Below are 17187 nucleotides of genomic sequence, written 5' to 3'. Positions count from 1 at the left end.
ATCATTCCTCTTGATTTGGTTGCATGTTTAACAATAACTTCATGTCTTAATGTTTTTCTACTCATGGTTGAGGAAACACATCTCCCATTTTATACCTCAAAAATTATTCTAATTTCAATTGAATAGGTAACACTTTTTTTTTTTTGGACTCCTATCAAACAGATAAGGTTTCAAATCTAGACTAATTCTGACCCCTTTTTCTTTTTTTATCTGACATTCATGTTAGTGGAAATGTTAGTTGGTTTGTCAAATGGATTTTATTCTGCTGAGTTGATCTACCAAATATCTGTCTCCACCGTGTTTTAGAACTGATGTGGTACGCTATTTGGATCATGAGCAGTTCCAAGCCTTCTTCATACTTTTTTCTTCCCATCAGTCTGGTACAAGTTGATCTTTGTTTCACCTGTCGAAACAATGCTGTTCCAGAACTGGTCTGGATGTTTTTTGTCAAAGTCAAATCTGGCCTTTCTATTTTTCAAGACTATAAATGGTTTGCACCTTGTGGTGAACCCTCTGTATTTGCTGTTGTGAAGTCTTCTCTTTATGGTAGACTTGGATAATGATATGCCTACTTCTGGAGAGTGTTCTTCATTTGGCTGGATGTTGTGAAGGGGTTTTTCTTTGCCATGGAGAGGGTCCTATGATCATCCACCACTGTTGTCTTCCGTAGACATCCAGGCCTTTTGTGTTGCAGAGCTTACCAGTGCGTTCTTTTTTTCTCAATATGTACCAAACTGTTGATTTGTCCACTCTAAATGTTCCTGCTATCTCTCTGATGGATTTTTTTTTTTGCAGCCTAAGGATGTCCTGTTTTACTTTTCACTTGCATTGGGAGCTCCTTTGACCACATGTTGTGGGTTCACAGCAACAGCTTCCAAATGCAAAAGCCACATCTGGAATCAACTCCAGACCTTTTACTTGTTTAATTGATGAAGAAATAATGAAGGAATAGCCCACACCTGTCTGTGAAATAGCTTTTGAGTCAATTGTCCAATTACTTTTGGTCCCTTGATAAAGAGGGGGCTACATATTAAAGTGCTTCCTCCAGTTTGGATGTGAATGAAAGCTGAGACTGCACTTTAAGCCCATATTCATTATTTAACTGTAACTTGAATATATTTTGGTGAACAGCCAAAGTAACAAAACTTGTGTCAGTGTCCAATTATTTCCCGACCTAACTGAATGTGCCGGCGAAAAACACCAACTATTTATTTGCATGTTGAAATGTGCAAAAGCATTGCCTAACAGCTAGTATCCTGCACCAATCTAATGACATTATAATAAGATTCAGTGAAATACAAACCCTGTCCCACATCAATGAATATAATACATGTATGCATTAATTAATTTCATTTTATTTGACAGTATATACTGTAAGAGGGAGAGACACCGAGAATTGACAAAGAGCACTGGTTTAACTAATTTGCTGGGGATGCGCCGTTATCTCTGGGGCAGCTTACTGGTGGTGGTTTTGGAGGAATGGGTGTGGTCCAATCATTGCAGAGACTACCTTTTCACCCTTGCTGTTTTCTTCTTCGTCAGCAGCTCCCAGATCTTTGGGGCATTGCAGCACTTAGGGCAACATGATTCTTTTCCTTCTTCAGATTCTCCCCTGAGGAGCTCCAGGGGAGTGTCTTTTTAGATCCCTTGACGAGGTCCCAATGGGAGGCAGGGGCAGTGCTGGCCTTGCTGGCTGCCACCGAAAGGTCCTGGAACGTGCCTTCTTTGGGGGCATTGACGCGACCCTGATGCAGCAGGTGGGGCGTGTTTTGCTCCACAAAACATTCTAGATTTCAGGAGGTATACTGCAACATAAAATCCAGCAACTTCCTTGCCAAAACGCATGCCTGTAAATGACTTTAATATTCAAGGCTACCCAGCTCCAGAGTGGTGTATTGGTTAAAGACACAGCACAGCTGTATGTACCTCCTCTGTTGCTATAATGAGTCAAGACCATTATCACGTGTCATAAAATGCTGTGGGGAGACAAAACCCCATACATTAATGGCAATCCCTTTACAGTCTAGGATCATTCTAAAGCCATCAAAAGCTCCTAGATGAACACACTGTACTGAACCATAATGAAATAACCTTCTCTACTGATCCCCTTTCGAATAATATACGATGAAATGACATTCAAGATTTGCACAAATGTATTGAGTATTTACTCTTCGTGTCTTGACAGCCATCATAAATGTCACCAGGCTTTACAACAATGTCACATTCAAATCACTCTGCCGCGTTCAGCTTAGCGGAGCTTCAGGATTTATCATTCTGTCCTTACTCTGACACATTGTAGAACCCCTTTGCATAATATCCCAGGAGACATTGGGATTTAAAGGAAGGACTGCAATAAATGAGAGCCTTGAGGCATACTGTGTGTGGCTATGGATGCCATAACGGAAGACTGTAAATGAGGATCTATTTAAATTCTGTTGGATTCCAGTTGTAAACACTGTAATCACACATACTAATGGAGAGTCTTTTTAAGAGCTTTTTGTTTTGTTTTTGCTCATTGTGTATCGTTTTTGTTTTCAGTTCAAAATGTTATATTTTCACCTTCATTGTATCTTTGATTTTTAATACAGTGTCTGCTTTCTAAAGTGTGACACTTGTAGCAGATTATTTGATTTTATTAAACAATGTATGATCAATTAATAATGTTACACATTGCTACAAATACGAGAAAATTGAGAATATAAAGTCCCAAAACTCACTTGCGGTCCACACTGAAAGCGATGCTAGTAGGTGATTTACATTCAGCAATAAAGAAAATAAAAAATTTACATACAAAAATGTATATTTCACTGCATTAACAGCTTTAAGTCTTGTGCTAAACATTGTGAGAATATGCACATATATTTCATATATGTCTTATGTTACAATAGCTAACAGTATGTAACAGCTTTGGGCTGTTGGAATGATTTCTGTACCTTCTTCTTGGCAGCTTGGCACCCGGTTGAAGGAAACTTAGCAATTTCTCATAGTATCACAGATGGTCAAAGGGATTCAAATATGGATTTTGACTGGGCCACTGTAGGACATTCATAATTTTGTTCTTGAGCCACTCCAGTGTTGCTCTGGCTTGGTGCTTGGGATTTAATGTCCTGCTGAGTTTTCCTCCTAAGCTTCAGATTTTAGAGCACTCCAGCAGGTTCTATTGCAACAGTTCTCTGTATTTTGCAAAATTGGAGTGGCTGATATAGTGGATGGTATACCAAAATGTAGCGAATGTTTTGGTATTTTCTATTTCTATCTACACCACCTTTTTTATAATGAACATGTTTTACTATATGTTGCCTAGATTTCTCTATCAACATTTCGGTCAAGTGGATAAGTTAGGAATTACAGTAAATGTACATTCATCATCACTAAATTGCAACACACAATATTTATCTTAATTTGTTATTATAGTAAAGAAAGAAAAGGCTAAACTGTCATGCCTTGGTCAAAACCCTTCACCAGAAGTGACCGCCTGACAGCTGTTTTATAAAAAATCTTTCAGCATACCCCTTTGACTGTCAATGCCCCTGCTGCTAACAGCAATGGACCATTTGTAATTCAGTGAAATTAGAATTGGTCTTTTTCAAGGCGCTGTATGTGTATATATCTAGTATTGTATATATTCAGGAGCTTCAATATACCAAAAGTTATATCCCACCTTGCAGATCCCTTTACTGGTACAGGCTAGTTTACATAATTAACCATGCCTTGTAGGAACGTTAAAACTCAATGCTTGGCAGAAACAGTTTTTATAGTTACTGTGAGCTAGTTCCACTCTACCAAAGCAATATATAACAATTTGTTCTGACCATTACAACTCTACATCTCTTATAACAGAATATTACAAAGTTAGCGGCGCTGCTTCTTGTAGTGTGAGAATGAGTCCCATTACTGTAGTAGATACAGAGAGATTGGGCCAAACAGAATTTTGTGGGCCAATCTCTCCTAAAGCTGAATTAGCTTTGTTATTAGCGACATACTTTCTTTAAAGAACTAGGTCTAAGATTCAGTGTTGATTTAAGCACTGTAACATCAGTTAATTTAATAATGTAATAGTTCTGCCTAGTTTTCTAACAATGGTTGCATTGACCTTGTTATTTAATCCTTCCTCTTAACTCTCAATACCTCCATGAAGAGGCAGGTGAATGTGTGGCTTGCTGGCTTATACAATACCCATTTTCTAACTGTTTTTCTCTCCCTCTGCCTTTCACAGAAACCCCCTTGAAAGGAGAGTATGTTCAAGGAGACAAATCGTTTTCTGACTCATCCCTGTTTGCCCATTGGGGTCAGGAGCTGAGCCCAGACAGCCGCAGGGTGGCCCTGAAGATGTTCCAGTATTATGGCTACAACGGCTACCTCAGTGACCGCCTCTCCCTGGACAGAGCGATCCCAGACCTCAGACCTGACGGGTAAGCTGAGCAATGCACTGCACATCACAGAAAATATAACATGCATAAACTGCTGCTCTTCCCCAAGTCATACCATCAGCCTAGGGTCTAACAGGAACTTGATATTCAAATAGAATTCACAGTGGTCTATCTGTAGCACACTAGTTGTGTTTTGATAGTTGCTTTTACTGTTTAAAAAGCATTTTAAAAAAATGGTGGTTCAGTGGTTTTCATGTTAAAAGGTGGCTGAACTTTCTGATTCCTTTTTGTTTCGGCCAAATTACATGCCAATGGGCAGGACTGAATTCATGCCTGAATTAGTTTTGGCAGAGGGAAAAGGCAACACAAATCATTAATTACTAAGCTAGTGAGGAAGTTTGAATGTTGGGAAAATTAGTGTCAAATTTAGTCAAGATAAAACAATCTATTTTGCTGCATGCAATTTCCCAGTTAAAACAAAAGAGGACCTTATATCAGAGTTGTCCTTGACAATTGAAATTTAAGCCTGCCTATTCATATATACATAAAGTTAGAATTGAATTTAAGCAGTTATTGTCACCACTTCAAATCACAAATTCAAAAAACAGCATTCAATGTCTGTGGACACCTTCCAGGACATTATCTGTGACCAACCAGTTAATCTGTTACATACATACACTCGGTTTTGAATGTGAGTGAATATTACCAAAATCATGCCATTTATTCTGTGTAGTCAATTTGGAATTTAGGGTACATATTTCTGCTGTTTTCTTAACAATATGTTTTTTTTGGTGGCAGTTGGTCATTATGACTATGCGTTTACCTTGTGAATTTATAATTTATTCAGAAAATGTATGTATACCTACTTGAATCATGCTCAACCAAATCGTGTCTAACCGCCCAGTCATCTGAGATTATACACATCTCTGAGTCAGGTCTGTTCTTCTCCCCATTCTCAGCTAACCACCAGTATGTTTTATCCTCAGGTGTAAAAACGTCACATATCCTTCTAATCTTCCTCAAGTGAGCATCGTGTTTATCTTTGTGAACGAGGCCTTGTCTGTTATTCTGCGCTCCGTCCACTCTGCCATGCACAGGACCCCCTTCCACCTGCTCAAAGAGATCATACTTGTTGATGACAACAGTGACAATGGTGAGCATCATAGACCCTATCAAAGTGTAATTTCCCATGGACAAAATGTAATGCCACCAACTGTTTTCTCAGTAGCAGACGTAGGTTGATTATCTGACACTTTTTCGTTTTGAACTTTAATGGTGGTGCTTTTTTTGGTCAAACAAATAACAGGGTTTTAACCTAACTCAACTTTGCTTAGGAGCAAGAGGCAAACGATGATCATCATGTGATTTAAAGTAGACATTTTGTTATTGCAAGTCATAATTTTCAAGAGGGAAAAATGCTAAACTATGCTACAATAATCCCATATTTTATTCTGAAAATAAAATATGATAAAGGATTAAATCTGTGGCCTCAGCCAGAGACCTCAACATATATGAGCACAAAAGTGGACATACAAGTCTAAAGGGTTTTGACATATTTAATATTCCACATGCATGCAGCGTTGCAAATTTGCTGAGCTTGGAATTGGAAATGTTGCACAGAGTTAGTTTGCCATGTTGGGCTTTAGCGACTCCTTGGTATGTGTTGGGTGCTGGTAAGCACAGTTGTGGTTGGTCCATCCAAGAATGTAGGTGATGACAAATACTTCCTTATTTAACAATCAGTGTAATCAGCATATGTCTTAATATTTGAGTTGAGTTGCTGCAATACGGCAAGGTCATAAACATAAATTGGTCTTCATGTGTAGAATTTATGTACCAGAAATCAATTATGTTACAAAACTGGTGCTGCTTAAAGATGTATTTGGGGATTTTCTGGCCACTAACGGTAAAAGTGGCACTGTTGTGCCCCTTGTCATCAAAACCATTTGCATTAAAACTTGGAATTTTGTGGTTGGTATGGTATGGTAGGGCTATGACGGGTATTCTACTTAAAGACTATGCACATATAAACAACATATTAAACATTAAGCCCAGAATGGGAGGTTTAAAACAGTTATGTCCCTGACTGCGTTCTTAAGTCTAAAATATAAAATGAAGCATTGTGGAGGATGTTTTGTGTGCCTGGAAAATTGTCCATAGCATAAAATCTGCATTACTTCACCTTGGCCAAAACTATTAATTGATATGTAGGACAACATATGCATTTTCATGGGTGTATTAACCAATTTTGAAATTTTTACACAATATATCCTGAACATGCTGTCTGGCCAACCCTAATTTTCAGAACCCCAATGTATGCTTGATTGACGAGATGCAGGAGAAGCACTGTACAATGTTTGAAACTGTAGAAAGCATTTGAATTTGGGACAGGGGAAAAAAACGAATGTGTCTAGTTTATTCAGTGGCCATGGGCCTGGATTCCCGTTAGCAAATAGGATCAAAAGAAAGCACTGCTGTCTGATTCACTTTCTTAATTCAAAACCTACTTTAACACAGTTCCTACACAATGGCGAGTGTGCAGAGTGTGCAGACACTTTGTCGAGGGGTTATTCTTCTGGCTACGTGTACATGCTTTACAGTATATGCCACCCCCGGGTACCAGGGCAGCAATCTCCACACTTCACTTGTGTCTTCATTTTATGTCTGTTTGCTACGGAAAAAAAAAAAACATACAAAAAAACATACAAAACATACAAATAAATAAGGAAAGTGACTGTTCTTCTGTACTTTCTTCAGAAAAATTAATTTGTGGATAGTCAAAACGGTAACACGTACTTAGCTGCTTTATGAGTGGCCAAAGGCCATGGGCTCCCTGTCTCTCTCATTGTCTGATAATGCCAGGATTAATAATGCCTTCTTGATGTTAGGACCATCTTGTCAAGTTGTTAATATAACCTTCATTTTACAATGGGAATCCATATGCCAATTGCCTGTGATTCAAATTCTCAGACCAATTAATTTAAGCCAATCTATTGATTCATATTGTTTGCTTGTATTGTTCCTCTTCCTTGTTTTACTACATGTTCATGGAGTCCGATTCATTTTTTATTAGATTTTTGATAAATTTGTGTAGTCGGTCACATCAGGTACAACCGTATATGAAATATTACTACTCTACATTTGTCTTTGTTGGCCTCAAGTTTATCATAGAGAATCTTTCAGTTTTAGTAATTACCCCTTTTTGTTGCCTGTAGACTCCCTTTCTTTAATCTAGCTCTTTAATATCCTTAATTAGTGGATGTGCTCATTGGATTAAATGGATAGGTAAAAAAAATACTAATGAGCAGGAAAAACATGGAGATCTGCCTGGAGGTAGATTACCATCCAGAGAGGTAATTAAGTGTTTTGAATGTGACTCTATTATGGTCTCCCAGCTCTGTGAGCACACTGTCTCAAAGTGTGCCTGGTTCAAAGGAAGAACACCAGCTGAGCCTATTGAGTCTCATCACAGACACAGACGTTTTCATGGCAGCACTGCTGGATCTGTGAGCAGCCTCGGTTGACTTCTACTAATGGCCACAGTCACACTGTCTGGTGTATAGGGGACGGCTGATTAAAGATGAAGCCAGCTGTGAGATGTAGGCAAACATCCCACTTGTGTACAGGAATATCACTACAAGTTAGCTAAGGCCAGCTATCAGTTGGTGCAGACTGAATCTGGCGAATACCGTCGGATGGTTCAGTGGATTGGGTCAGACAGGAGAAGCCCATTTTATGTGCGGTTGGAGAATAGCTGATTTATACATATCCCTCTTTCCTGTTCCACCTTGTCTCCTCTCTTGCTCCTGCTGTGCACTCGACCTCATGCAGCTCTCCCTGGGTAAACAAGGCACACTTTATTGCCTCAGCGAGCGGCCCGTCCAGCTCCAGGGACAGTGCATTATTACCTGGGTATAGGGGCTAGGCTGAGTGCCCCTATCTGGATCTGCCCTCTGCCCCCCCACCCCCCCCCCCCCGCCCCCCAAGTGAGGTGAAAATCTAAAAGTTGTGTCCGTCCCTCGCTCAGCTCAAGTGGATTATCGTGTCCCAAGAAAGCTTTGATTTTATCACGTAATTGGGTGGCAGAGAGCGGTCCCCGAGGTCCCTCAGGAAAACTAGTCACGCGGTGACATTTTGCTAATGGCATTCCAACCTGTTTGCCCGAGAATTCTGTCAGATTCACTGTGATAGATTTACCCTTATCATTATTGCCATGATTGGTAATTTTATCTCTACTAAGTGTTGTCAACCTGTTGACCCGTGCTTTTGCCGAGGCCATTTCAGTGTGCTCTCCTCAGGCACCAGTATCATTACAATGGGAATCTCTCAGTCTGCAGAGAGCTTTCACCTCCACCTCCACCAAGCATTAGCATGCAGGAGACATGATGACCGTTGAGGGGAGGAAGGGCAAATTGACGTGGCTGATTTCTTACTAATTGGGTGATGTCCTGTGTCTGAGGAAGACGTCTTTGCGCCACAGGGACATTGACAGGAGTCCAATCAGACTGATAGGATGAAGGCTCAATAATTCATAGACATATCAGTATTTGGGATGGTTTCTGAGGACCGTGTCGTGTGTCAACATTTTAGCATAAAATGTAAGTCATATAATAATGCATAGAATTTTGTGGCATGACCTAAAAAAAAAAAATGTCAGCTTTATGGCAAAATGTGAAGTGCCTAGGGCTTAGTGAGAAATCAGCTCATTGCTGCGTTGTTACAAATAATTTCTTATACACTCAATCTCTTATAATTGTTTACATTAGCAGCGTACTGAAATCTACATTAATTTACTGTAGCAGTCTAGAAGATGTTATTTTTCTGACTGTGTATGTTTTTTCACTGCTCAAGGCTTATGGTGGGTCGTGACTCGAAAGACACTTCAAGATCCATCTTTGTCCTCCTACTCTCACTGTCCCAGCCTCCCTGGTCTCTGGTCCCTCATCATATTCTCTTACACTTCATACATCAGTCTGTCCATTTTCTCAATTCTTTTTTTTACTCTGTCACATGCCTCTCTCATTCTCTCACTTTCTCTCGCTCTTTCCCTCTTAGTCTGGGCGGAGTGACATGGATTTATTTGTGTATTACTGACAGAGTAGCCCACCCAGGCTCATTTTGAGTGATAGACGACAGCCTCTCTGTCATTCCAACTCCCAGCTCATAGCTACAGTACATACAAAGATTTTGACGAAACAACAAGGATTAGGTTCGTCCCCCCAAAGTATAATCTCTGCAGCTGTGCCCGATTTAGAAAGACACATTTGGAATATAGGAAACAGCTTAATGATGTATCATCACTTATTCATCACAGTTTTTGTACTGTGCATTCACTTTTTTTTGCAACACATTTTACTGTATGTTTTTTTCTCACATATTTACAAAAGTGAATATTTTTTCTTGAAGTACAATTAAACCTAATGACAAACGGTATTTGCTTGATTACTATACATTAAGATAGAATGTTTTGTATAGATGCGTACAGCCACATTAGTTTTAACTTCATAACAGTACCTTTTATATTGCATAATAAGAATTTCCTTGGAAGCTACAGTTTCTGTAGGACATAAAAGATTTATGTTTTTGGTCAACAGCTCTTGCCAGTGTAATTAACCTATTACTCCCTTTGCTTTATTAGGATTCCTTAAAATCATTACACTTCATTCTTATTCCCAAGCCCCAAGCATCTGAATATCTTAATTACAAATTTTATAAAACAAATTACAAAACCAGTTAATGTGACTGATACAAATTCATCAACAGTTTCCCATAAGGTGCCAATTTATTTCCTGACAGGGATGAGGAGAACAAGGGAATGATCTGAACGGAGAATGTAATTTAGTCTCTTCCCGTTCTATCACTGTATTAAGATTTTTGGCTTTCTGAGTGCATTTATGAAATCTGAGAAACATCTTGGAGCTTGCATCCGATGTTCATTTTCCAAAATGAAATAGCACTAGCACCCACAGCACGTTCAGTTGGGCAATTCAACTTTTCCCAATGATCGATGAGGGACAGGTTTTGCTCAAGGATAAACTAAACGCTAGAGTGCTCAGCCAAACAGAACAAAAATGTCAAGGGCAAGGTGTTGTGCTTTAAGGCAGCAAACACAATCTACCTGACCTGAACTGGAGGACTCCACTAGCAGGAGCAGTTAACACAAACAATCTTTTGTGAATTAGAATCAAATTCAATCATGTATGATTCATATGTAGCTTTTTTACAGTTATGCTCCCACTATCATTCTTATATTTGCTGGAAAATGTATACTCTCTTTAAAATGAAAAGTCTCTTAGGACAAGTACAGATGTCTGGTGCTTTTTATTCAGTGAGACTTTATATTACCTGGATTTCTATTCCGCCAGAAAATGTTTAGGAGGTTTAAATGGGGACCGCTACTCTAGGGAAACTATAGCTGTGTATGGAAACCAATGAGGTAACTAAATGTAAGTAGAGTAGAGCTAACACCCTCCATTCGTTACTTCTCCTTGATTTACAATGAAATCAATGGCTCTTATAATAAAAACACTGAGTGCTTCCCGTATAAAGTAGACCACCATAAGTCACGATTGCTGACAGCTACACATGCTGTCTCATAAAGGTTATCTAGTCGATCTCAAAAGTATTTTGTACCAACTATGTTATAGTTTCTACATGTGGATTTAAAAAGTCTACACACCACTTTTTCCACCTTTAATGTGACCTATAAAGTGAACAATTCAATTGAAAAACAAACTGAAATCTTATGTTTCATAAGTGTGCACACCCTTGAACTAATACTTTGTTGAAGCACCTTTAGATTTTATTACAGCACTTTTGGGTAGGAGTCTATTAGCATGACACATCTTGACGTGGCAATATTTGCCCACTCTTCTTTGTAAAAGCGCTCCAAATCTGTCAGATTGCAAGGACATCTCCTGTGCACAGCCCTCTTCAGATCACCCCACAAATGTTCAATTGGATTCAGGTCTGGGCTCTGGCTTGGCCATTCTAAAACGTTGATCTTCTTCTGGTGAAGCCAAGCTTTTGTGGATTTGGATGTGTGCTTTGGGTTGTTGTCATGCTGAAAGGTGAACTTCCTATTCATCTTCAGCTTTCTAACGGACGCCTGAAGGTTTGGTGCCAAAATTGCCTGGTATTTGGAACTGTTCATAATTCCCTCCACCCTGACTAAGGCCCCAGTTCCAGCTGTAGAAAAACAGCCCCAAAGCATGATGCTGCCACCACCATGCTTCACTGTGGGTATGGTGTTCTTTGGGTGATGTGCAGTGTTGTTTTCCGCCAAACATACCTTTTGGAATTATGGCCAAAAAGTTCAACCTTGGTTTCATCAGACCTTAACTCATTTTCCCACGTGCTATTGGGGGACTTGATGTTTGTTTTTGCAAACTTCAGCCGGGCTTGGATGTTTTTCTGTGTAAGAAAAGGCTTCTGTCTTGCCACCCTACCCCAAAGCGCATTCATATGAAGAATACGGGAGATTGTTGTCACATGTAGCACACAGCCAGTACTTGTCAGAAATTCCTGCAGTTCCTTTAATGTTGCTGTAGGCCTCTTGGAAGCCTCCCTGACCAGTTTTCTTCTCGTCTTTTCATACATTTTGAACATCCAGTTCTTGGTAATGTCTCTGTTGTGCCATATTTTCTCCACTTGATGATGACTGTCTGCAATGTGTTCCATGGTATATCTAATGCTTTGGAAATTATTTTGTACCCTTCTCCTGACTGATATCTTTCAACAATGTGATCCCTCTGATGCTTTGGAAGCTCTCTGTGGACCATGGCTTTTGCTCAGAGATGCAACTAAGAAAATGTCAGGAAAATCCTACTAGAACAGCTGAACTTTATTTGTGATTAATCACTTTAAATGATGGCAGGTGTGTAATGACTTCTATTTAATATGAGTTTGAATTTGATTGGTTCATTCTGAACACACCCACATCCCCAGTTATAAGAGGGTGTGCACACTCATGCAACCAGGTTATTGTAAGGTTTTTATTTTTCATTTTTCCCCCTTGAAGATTTTCTTTGTTTTTCAATTGAATTGTTCACATTATAGGTCACGTTAAAAGTGGAAAAATGTCTTACATGATTTATCTTTGTCTCATTCTTTTACATCACAAAAACCTAGCATTTTCACAGGGTTGTGTAGACTTTTTTATATCCACTGTATGTAAGTATGTTATACCAAGTGTACTGACTGCAAGGGAGCCAATATAAATTGTTATCTTTTGAAGCATGAAGGCAGATTCTTCCTGTCCTGTCTGCTACTCTTGTCTCCATCTCAGTGGAGCCATTAGTGTTTGCAGTAAGTCATTCCTCCCGGCTGGACTGTTTGGTATGGTGTTAAACATTAAGAAATGTGTGATCATTGGATTATGGCTGTCTTTGTTCCTGGCATGTCGTCCATCTGGCGAACATTGGGAGAGATGACTGATGGTACGTTAGATGCAAACAAGCAGGTGCCTGGTGGGGGTGAGCAAACTAATTTACCCCATATTTTTACTTCAAAATGATGCAGTGCAGAGCGGAGACTGTGGAATAGTCTCACTGATTGTCTTCTCTACTGGCATTGTTCAGGGGTTTCATACCACCCAGCTCATTATAGGGCACTTTTCTTTACAATTTACTGAAACCTTTGGGTTGGCAATTCTTAGGCCGATATTCCCTCATTGTGTGATCACTCTGAATGTAAAGATTTCCAGTCCTGCAGGGTAAATTGGGATGTTTCAGGTCACCGGCAAATTCCCAATTACCAGGCCGTTAAAACAAGCATCTCTCCACTGATGTCATTTTGGACAAGATTATTGTCTTGATGTTTATTTCAATTGGTACCTTTGTTTGATATTATGTTGAGTAAGATTAAAGCAATATTTGATTGAGACATACATTTAAGAAGTATTGCAAATGTGGAACCACCGCACGATTCGGTAGTTCTGTCTGAAAACACTTACATGCCTGTGGCACTATGCTAACAAATCTAATATTGAACTAAAGATGTAGCTACTTCTTGAGTAGTTGAAAAGGTATTGAGGCCAAAAGCACCACACCAACTGTGCCCACTTCATTCTTTTCCTTTCATGCTTTTGATAGAATTGCAGCCTGATCCTTCAGGATTGCAATATCCCCTCATGCACAGCAATTCTATGGAGCCCTACAACTGGATCGGAAGGCAAACTCTTTGGTCTAGTGATCAAAGCAGTGGAGCATGAGTACTTTTGGCTTCCTCCTACCCCTAAAATACCCATAGGTGAAGGGATAGTATATTCGGTTTGGTGTAGGCAATGTATTCTCACTAGCACTTCATAGTATCCTCACCTTGGTCTGGGCGCGCGCGTGTTTGTGTGTGTGTGTTGCGCGTGCGCGTGTACGTATATGCCCTCGCATCCATGCCCCGTGTGTCTCTTTTAGATGAGCTGAAGGAGAAGTTGCAGGACTTTGTTTCTGAGACCAACAGCCAGCGGCCCGGATTCATCAAGGTGGTGCGCCATAATAAGCAAGAGGGTCTGATCCGCTCCAGGGTGAGTGGGTGGAGAGTGGCCACCGCTCCAGTCGTTGCCCTGTTTGACGCCCACGTGGAGTTCAGCGTAGGCTGGTGAGTCACCGTGCGCTGACACAGTACGTTAACACACTTGAGGTACAACATTTGGTGATGCATACGGTACGGGCTGTCAGACGCGGCGCCGTACAACCACGCACAAAGCCCCTTTTGACATCGAAAGTGCGGTTCTGTTTAAACATGTTTCTAAAATGCACACCCTGATCTTGTCAGTTTACACCCACTGTAAGGTCTGATCCCAATCGGATCACGGTGTGCCTTTTAATCAGCTGCACAAAAGGCTGCATGGTAGAAGGAGGTATAAACAGGGCTTCTGATAACTGTGTGGCAGGAAGTCTGCCCCACCTGTCTTTCCCTTGGGATACAATGATCATTGCTCTGACAGAGTTCTCATACTGGCAAATTGTGCTCTCAACAGCCTGACCCAAATGTGTCAGGGGGGATTTCAATGGCATTCAAAATATTTCTGGTTTTAATCTGAGGGGATTCTCTACTAAACCTACAGACTGTGGCACAAATGGCATATTTCAGGAATGCTTTTACCTGTATGTGCATTAGCAACAGCCCATTCATTGTTTCATTCTAAATAGTTGGCAGGAGTACCTACACACATGTTATGTTGAGAATACCAAAAATGCCAACTCAGCTTCAGACCTCTTCTTGTCTAAGCCATAACTGAGCAACAACGCACAAATACTTTTGACTGTTCACATTGCTTTGTGCTCATTTGGAGAAGTATGAATGCAACCTTTAGAAATAATTGATCTGTTCTCCATCCCAAGCTTTATTATTACACTGCTGTTTCCCAGTAGCATGTTTTTATGGAGCTATTACAGAAAGCTAATTGCGGAGTTTGTACGCTCTTTACTTGCATTGGACATTCTCATTTACATATGTATACTTGTACCTCATTGCATTCTTTGTGTTCAAAGGGCTGAGCCTGTTCTCACAAGAATTCAGGAGGATAGAACACGCATAATCTCTCCATCATTTGATAACATCAAATACGACACGTTTGAGATTGAAGAGTACCCGCTGTCTGCTCAAGGCTTTGACTGGGAGCTGTGGTGCCGCTACCTCAACCCACCTAAGTCCTGGTGGCACCAGGCCAACAACAGTGCACCAATTAGGTATGGAAAGAAATGACTAATAGTATATAGGTAGTAATAGTATATAAGTGACCCAGATTTCTTCAGATATACTATAAATCATCTAAATTAACATTTGTTATTGTCTCCCAGTTGCTTTTATTTATTACAGAAAAGAATGCATAAGTCAGGTAGACTAACACATTGGAATACTATTTGTGTCTACCTTGTGTTTGATCCCGTAGGAGCCCTGCTCTGATTGGCTGCTTCGTCGTGGACAGGCTCTACTTTGAGGAGATTGGTCTGCTGGACGAAGGCATGGAGGTGTATGGGGGTGAGAATGTTGAGTTGGCGGTCAGGGTGAGTAAGGATGCCACCCCAAGCAGATATTAGGCATTGTTCATCTAGAGAATGGCACTGATCCAGGCGAATTAACAGCAATAATAACCCGCACTGTTTTTGGCAGCCCAGCCCTGACTGAGTTTGGCCTCTGCTTTTTATGTAAAGCGGTTACTTGGCTAACTGCATGTGTCCTCTTGCTCTAAGAATTGCGGGGTGTGTAATTGGAACACATTCACAAGGTGTAGCAAGAGGATTAGGTGGAGAACCAACCCAAACACATAGATAAATTGTTTAGTTATTTTCCAGTCTTTAAAGCTCCACTGTTTAAAGTTCCAGTTGAAGCGCCCCTTATTTCGTAGCAAAGAAAAGGATCGTGTCACATTTAAATCAACACTTCAAAAGACAGCTTTAGGTTAGTCAGTTGTCTCGCTGTTACACTCACAACATACTTCCAGACAATCAAGTATATCTCCTGTATGTGTGAGTTGCCGTCAGTTCCTCTGCATCACTTGAATCAGTGGGATCTCTGCAGTACTGCTGTATGAGTACTTTGTCCAGAGGAGGCATATTTTTCCCCAGAGAGGTCTAATAATATCACTGTTACACCCACTGTACACATACTATACTCAGCTCTAACAATAACACCATGAAGCAGGGGACAATCACATTCCCCCTCCAGCTGTGCTCTGTAGATTACAGTAAATCCACAGACAGAGACAGAGAGAGAGAGAGAGAGAGACAACACGAGGAAATATCCATCCTCAGTAATGACAGAGATATAATCATCAGTCACTCTTTAGGAAAGAGGAGGGGACTAGTCCAATAAGTCATTTCCCTCTGAAAATGATGCACTTTTATGATCTAGGGTTTGATAATGGCCCCACTGATTACTTTCTGCTCAAAACATTGGAGATGTTATCACCCACATAATAAATCAGTGGTCTGTTCAGAGCTTTGTACAAACAATTGATACATTATTTTGGTCTACACTCTAAAAATAGAGACCAGGGAAATCAGGTTCCTGGTTGAAGGGCGTAGCCTGCTGCCCTGTATTGTGTCCTGGGTGTTTGGACTGATAGGAGGCCTTGGTCTGACGAAAGGGGATGCAATAAAGTGAGTCCTGCAGGATTGGAGCCCATAGATCCCCTGGCACTGGTCCCGGATCAGCAGCCCCACTGGGCTCCAGCAGGACCGGCCTGCCTGCAGCATATTGGTGCTGCCTGTAGACCCACTGTCAGAACACACTCCAGCTGACACCAGACCTGCGCAAAGGGACACTCACACAGACGTGCACACACAGGCCACACTGCTGCTCAGGGGATCTCTCTGGTCTAAGCATAGAGTTAATCTGCAAAGAGTAGTCCTGGGTTTTTCAGGGTGAATGGAACAGCTGCACCATCTTCACATTATGTCACAAGGGTATGTTAAAATCCTGTACACAGGGATCATGAAATGCCATGTGGAGGGAATTTATGTAATGAATAGTGTTCTCTCACTTATTGTGTCATAGTTCTAACAACCCTCCCCCATGGGCTGTTTTAGCTTGCGGAATGTGTTGTAATGGGATGGAAATATACTCTACACTTACTGGCCATTTAGTAAGGTACTATGGAATCCCAGGAAGGACAATTGTCAGTAAAAGGTTATTCGATGAGGAAATTATTTAAAAGGATAGTGAAGCATGAAAGTGTTTAATTATTTCCTTTGCTATAAGCCAAAAAAATTAATTAAAAAAATTCTTTATTTTACTGTTCCATTTATCATTTACTTTACTATACATTTTTCAACACCTCACATTTCCTATTTTTCTCATGAGACAATCCCATTTT

General features: G+C 40.4%; 1 protein-coding gene across 1 annotated transcript in view; it reads left to right on the top strand.

The window, feature by feature from the left end:
* galnt18b (UDP-N-acetyl-alpha-D-galactosamine:polypeptide N-acetylgalactosaminyltransferase 18b) overlaps positions 1-17187 on the top strand; it is a 76050-nt gene that overhangs the window by 35792 nt on the left and 23071 nt on the right. The window contains exons 2-6 of the mRNA XM_010881123.5: positions 4217-4412; positions 5357-5523; positions 13781-13964; positions 14861-15058; positions 15262-15376. Coding sequence (XP_010879425.3) covers positions 4217-4412; positions 5357-5523; positions 13781-13964; positions 14861-15058; positions 15262-15376 — 860 coding nt within the window. The remainder of the gene's footprint in view (positions 1-4216; positions 4413-5356; positions 5524-13780; positions 13965-14860; positions 15059-15261; positions 15377-17187) is intronic.

The sequence above is a fragment of the Esox lucius genome, chromosome 2, assembly GCF_011004845.1.
Source record: "Esox lucius isolate fEsoLuc1 chromosome 2, fEsoLuc1.pri, whole genome shotgun sequence".
NCBI classification, from domain to species: domain Eukaryota; kingdom Metazoa; phylum Chordata; class Actinopteri; order Esociformes; family Esocidae; genus Esox; species Esox lucius.
This window is presented reverse-complemented; position numbering and strand designations above follow the sequence as displayed.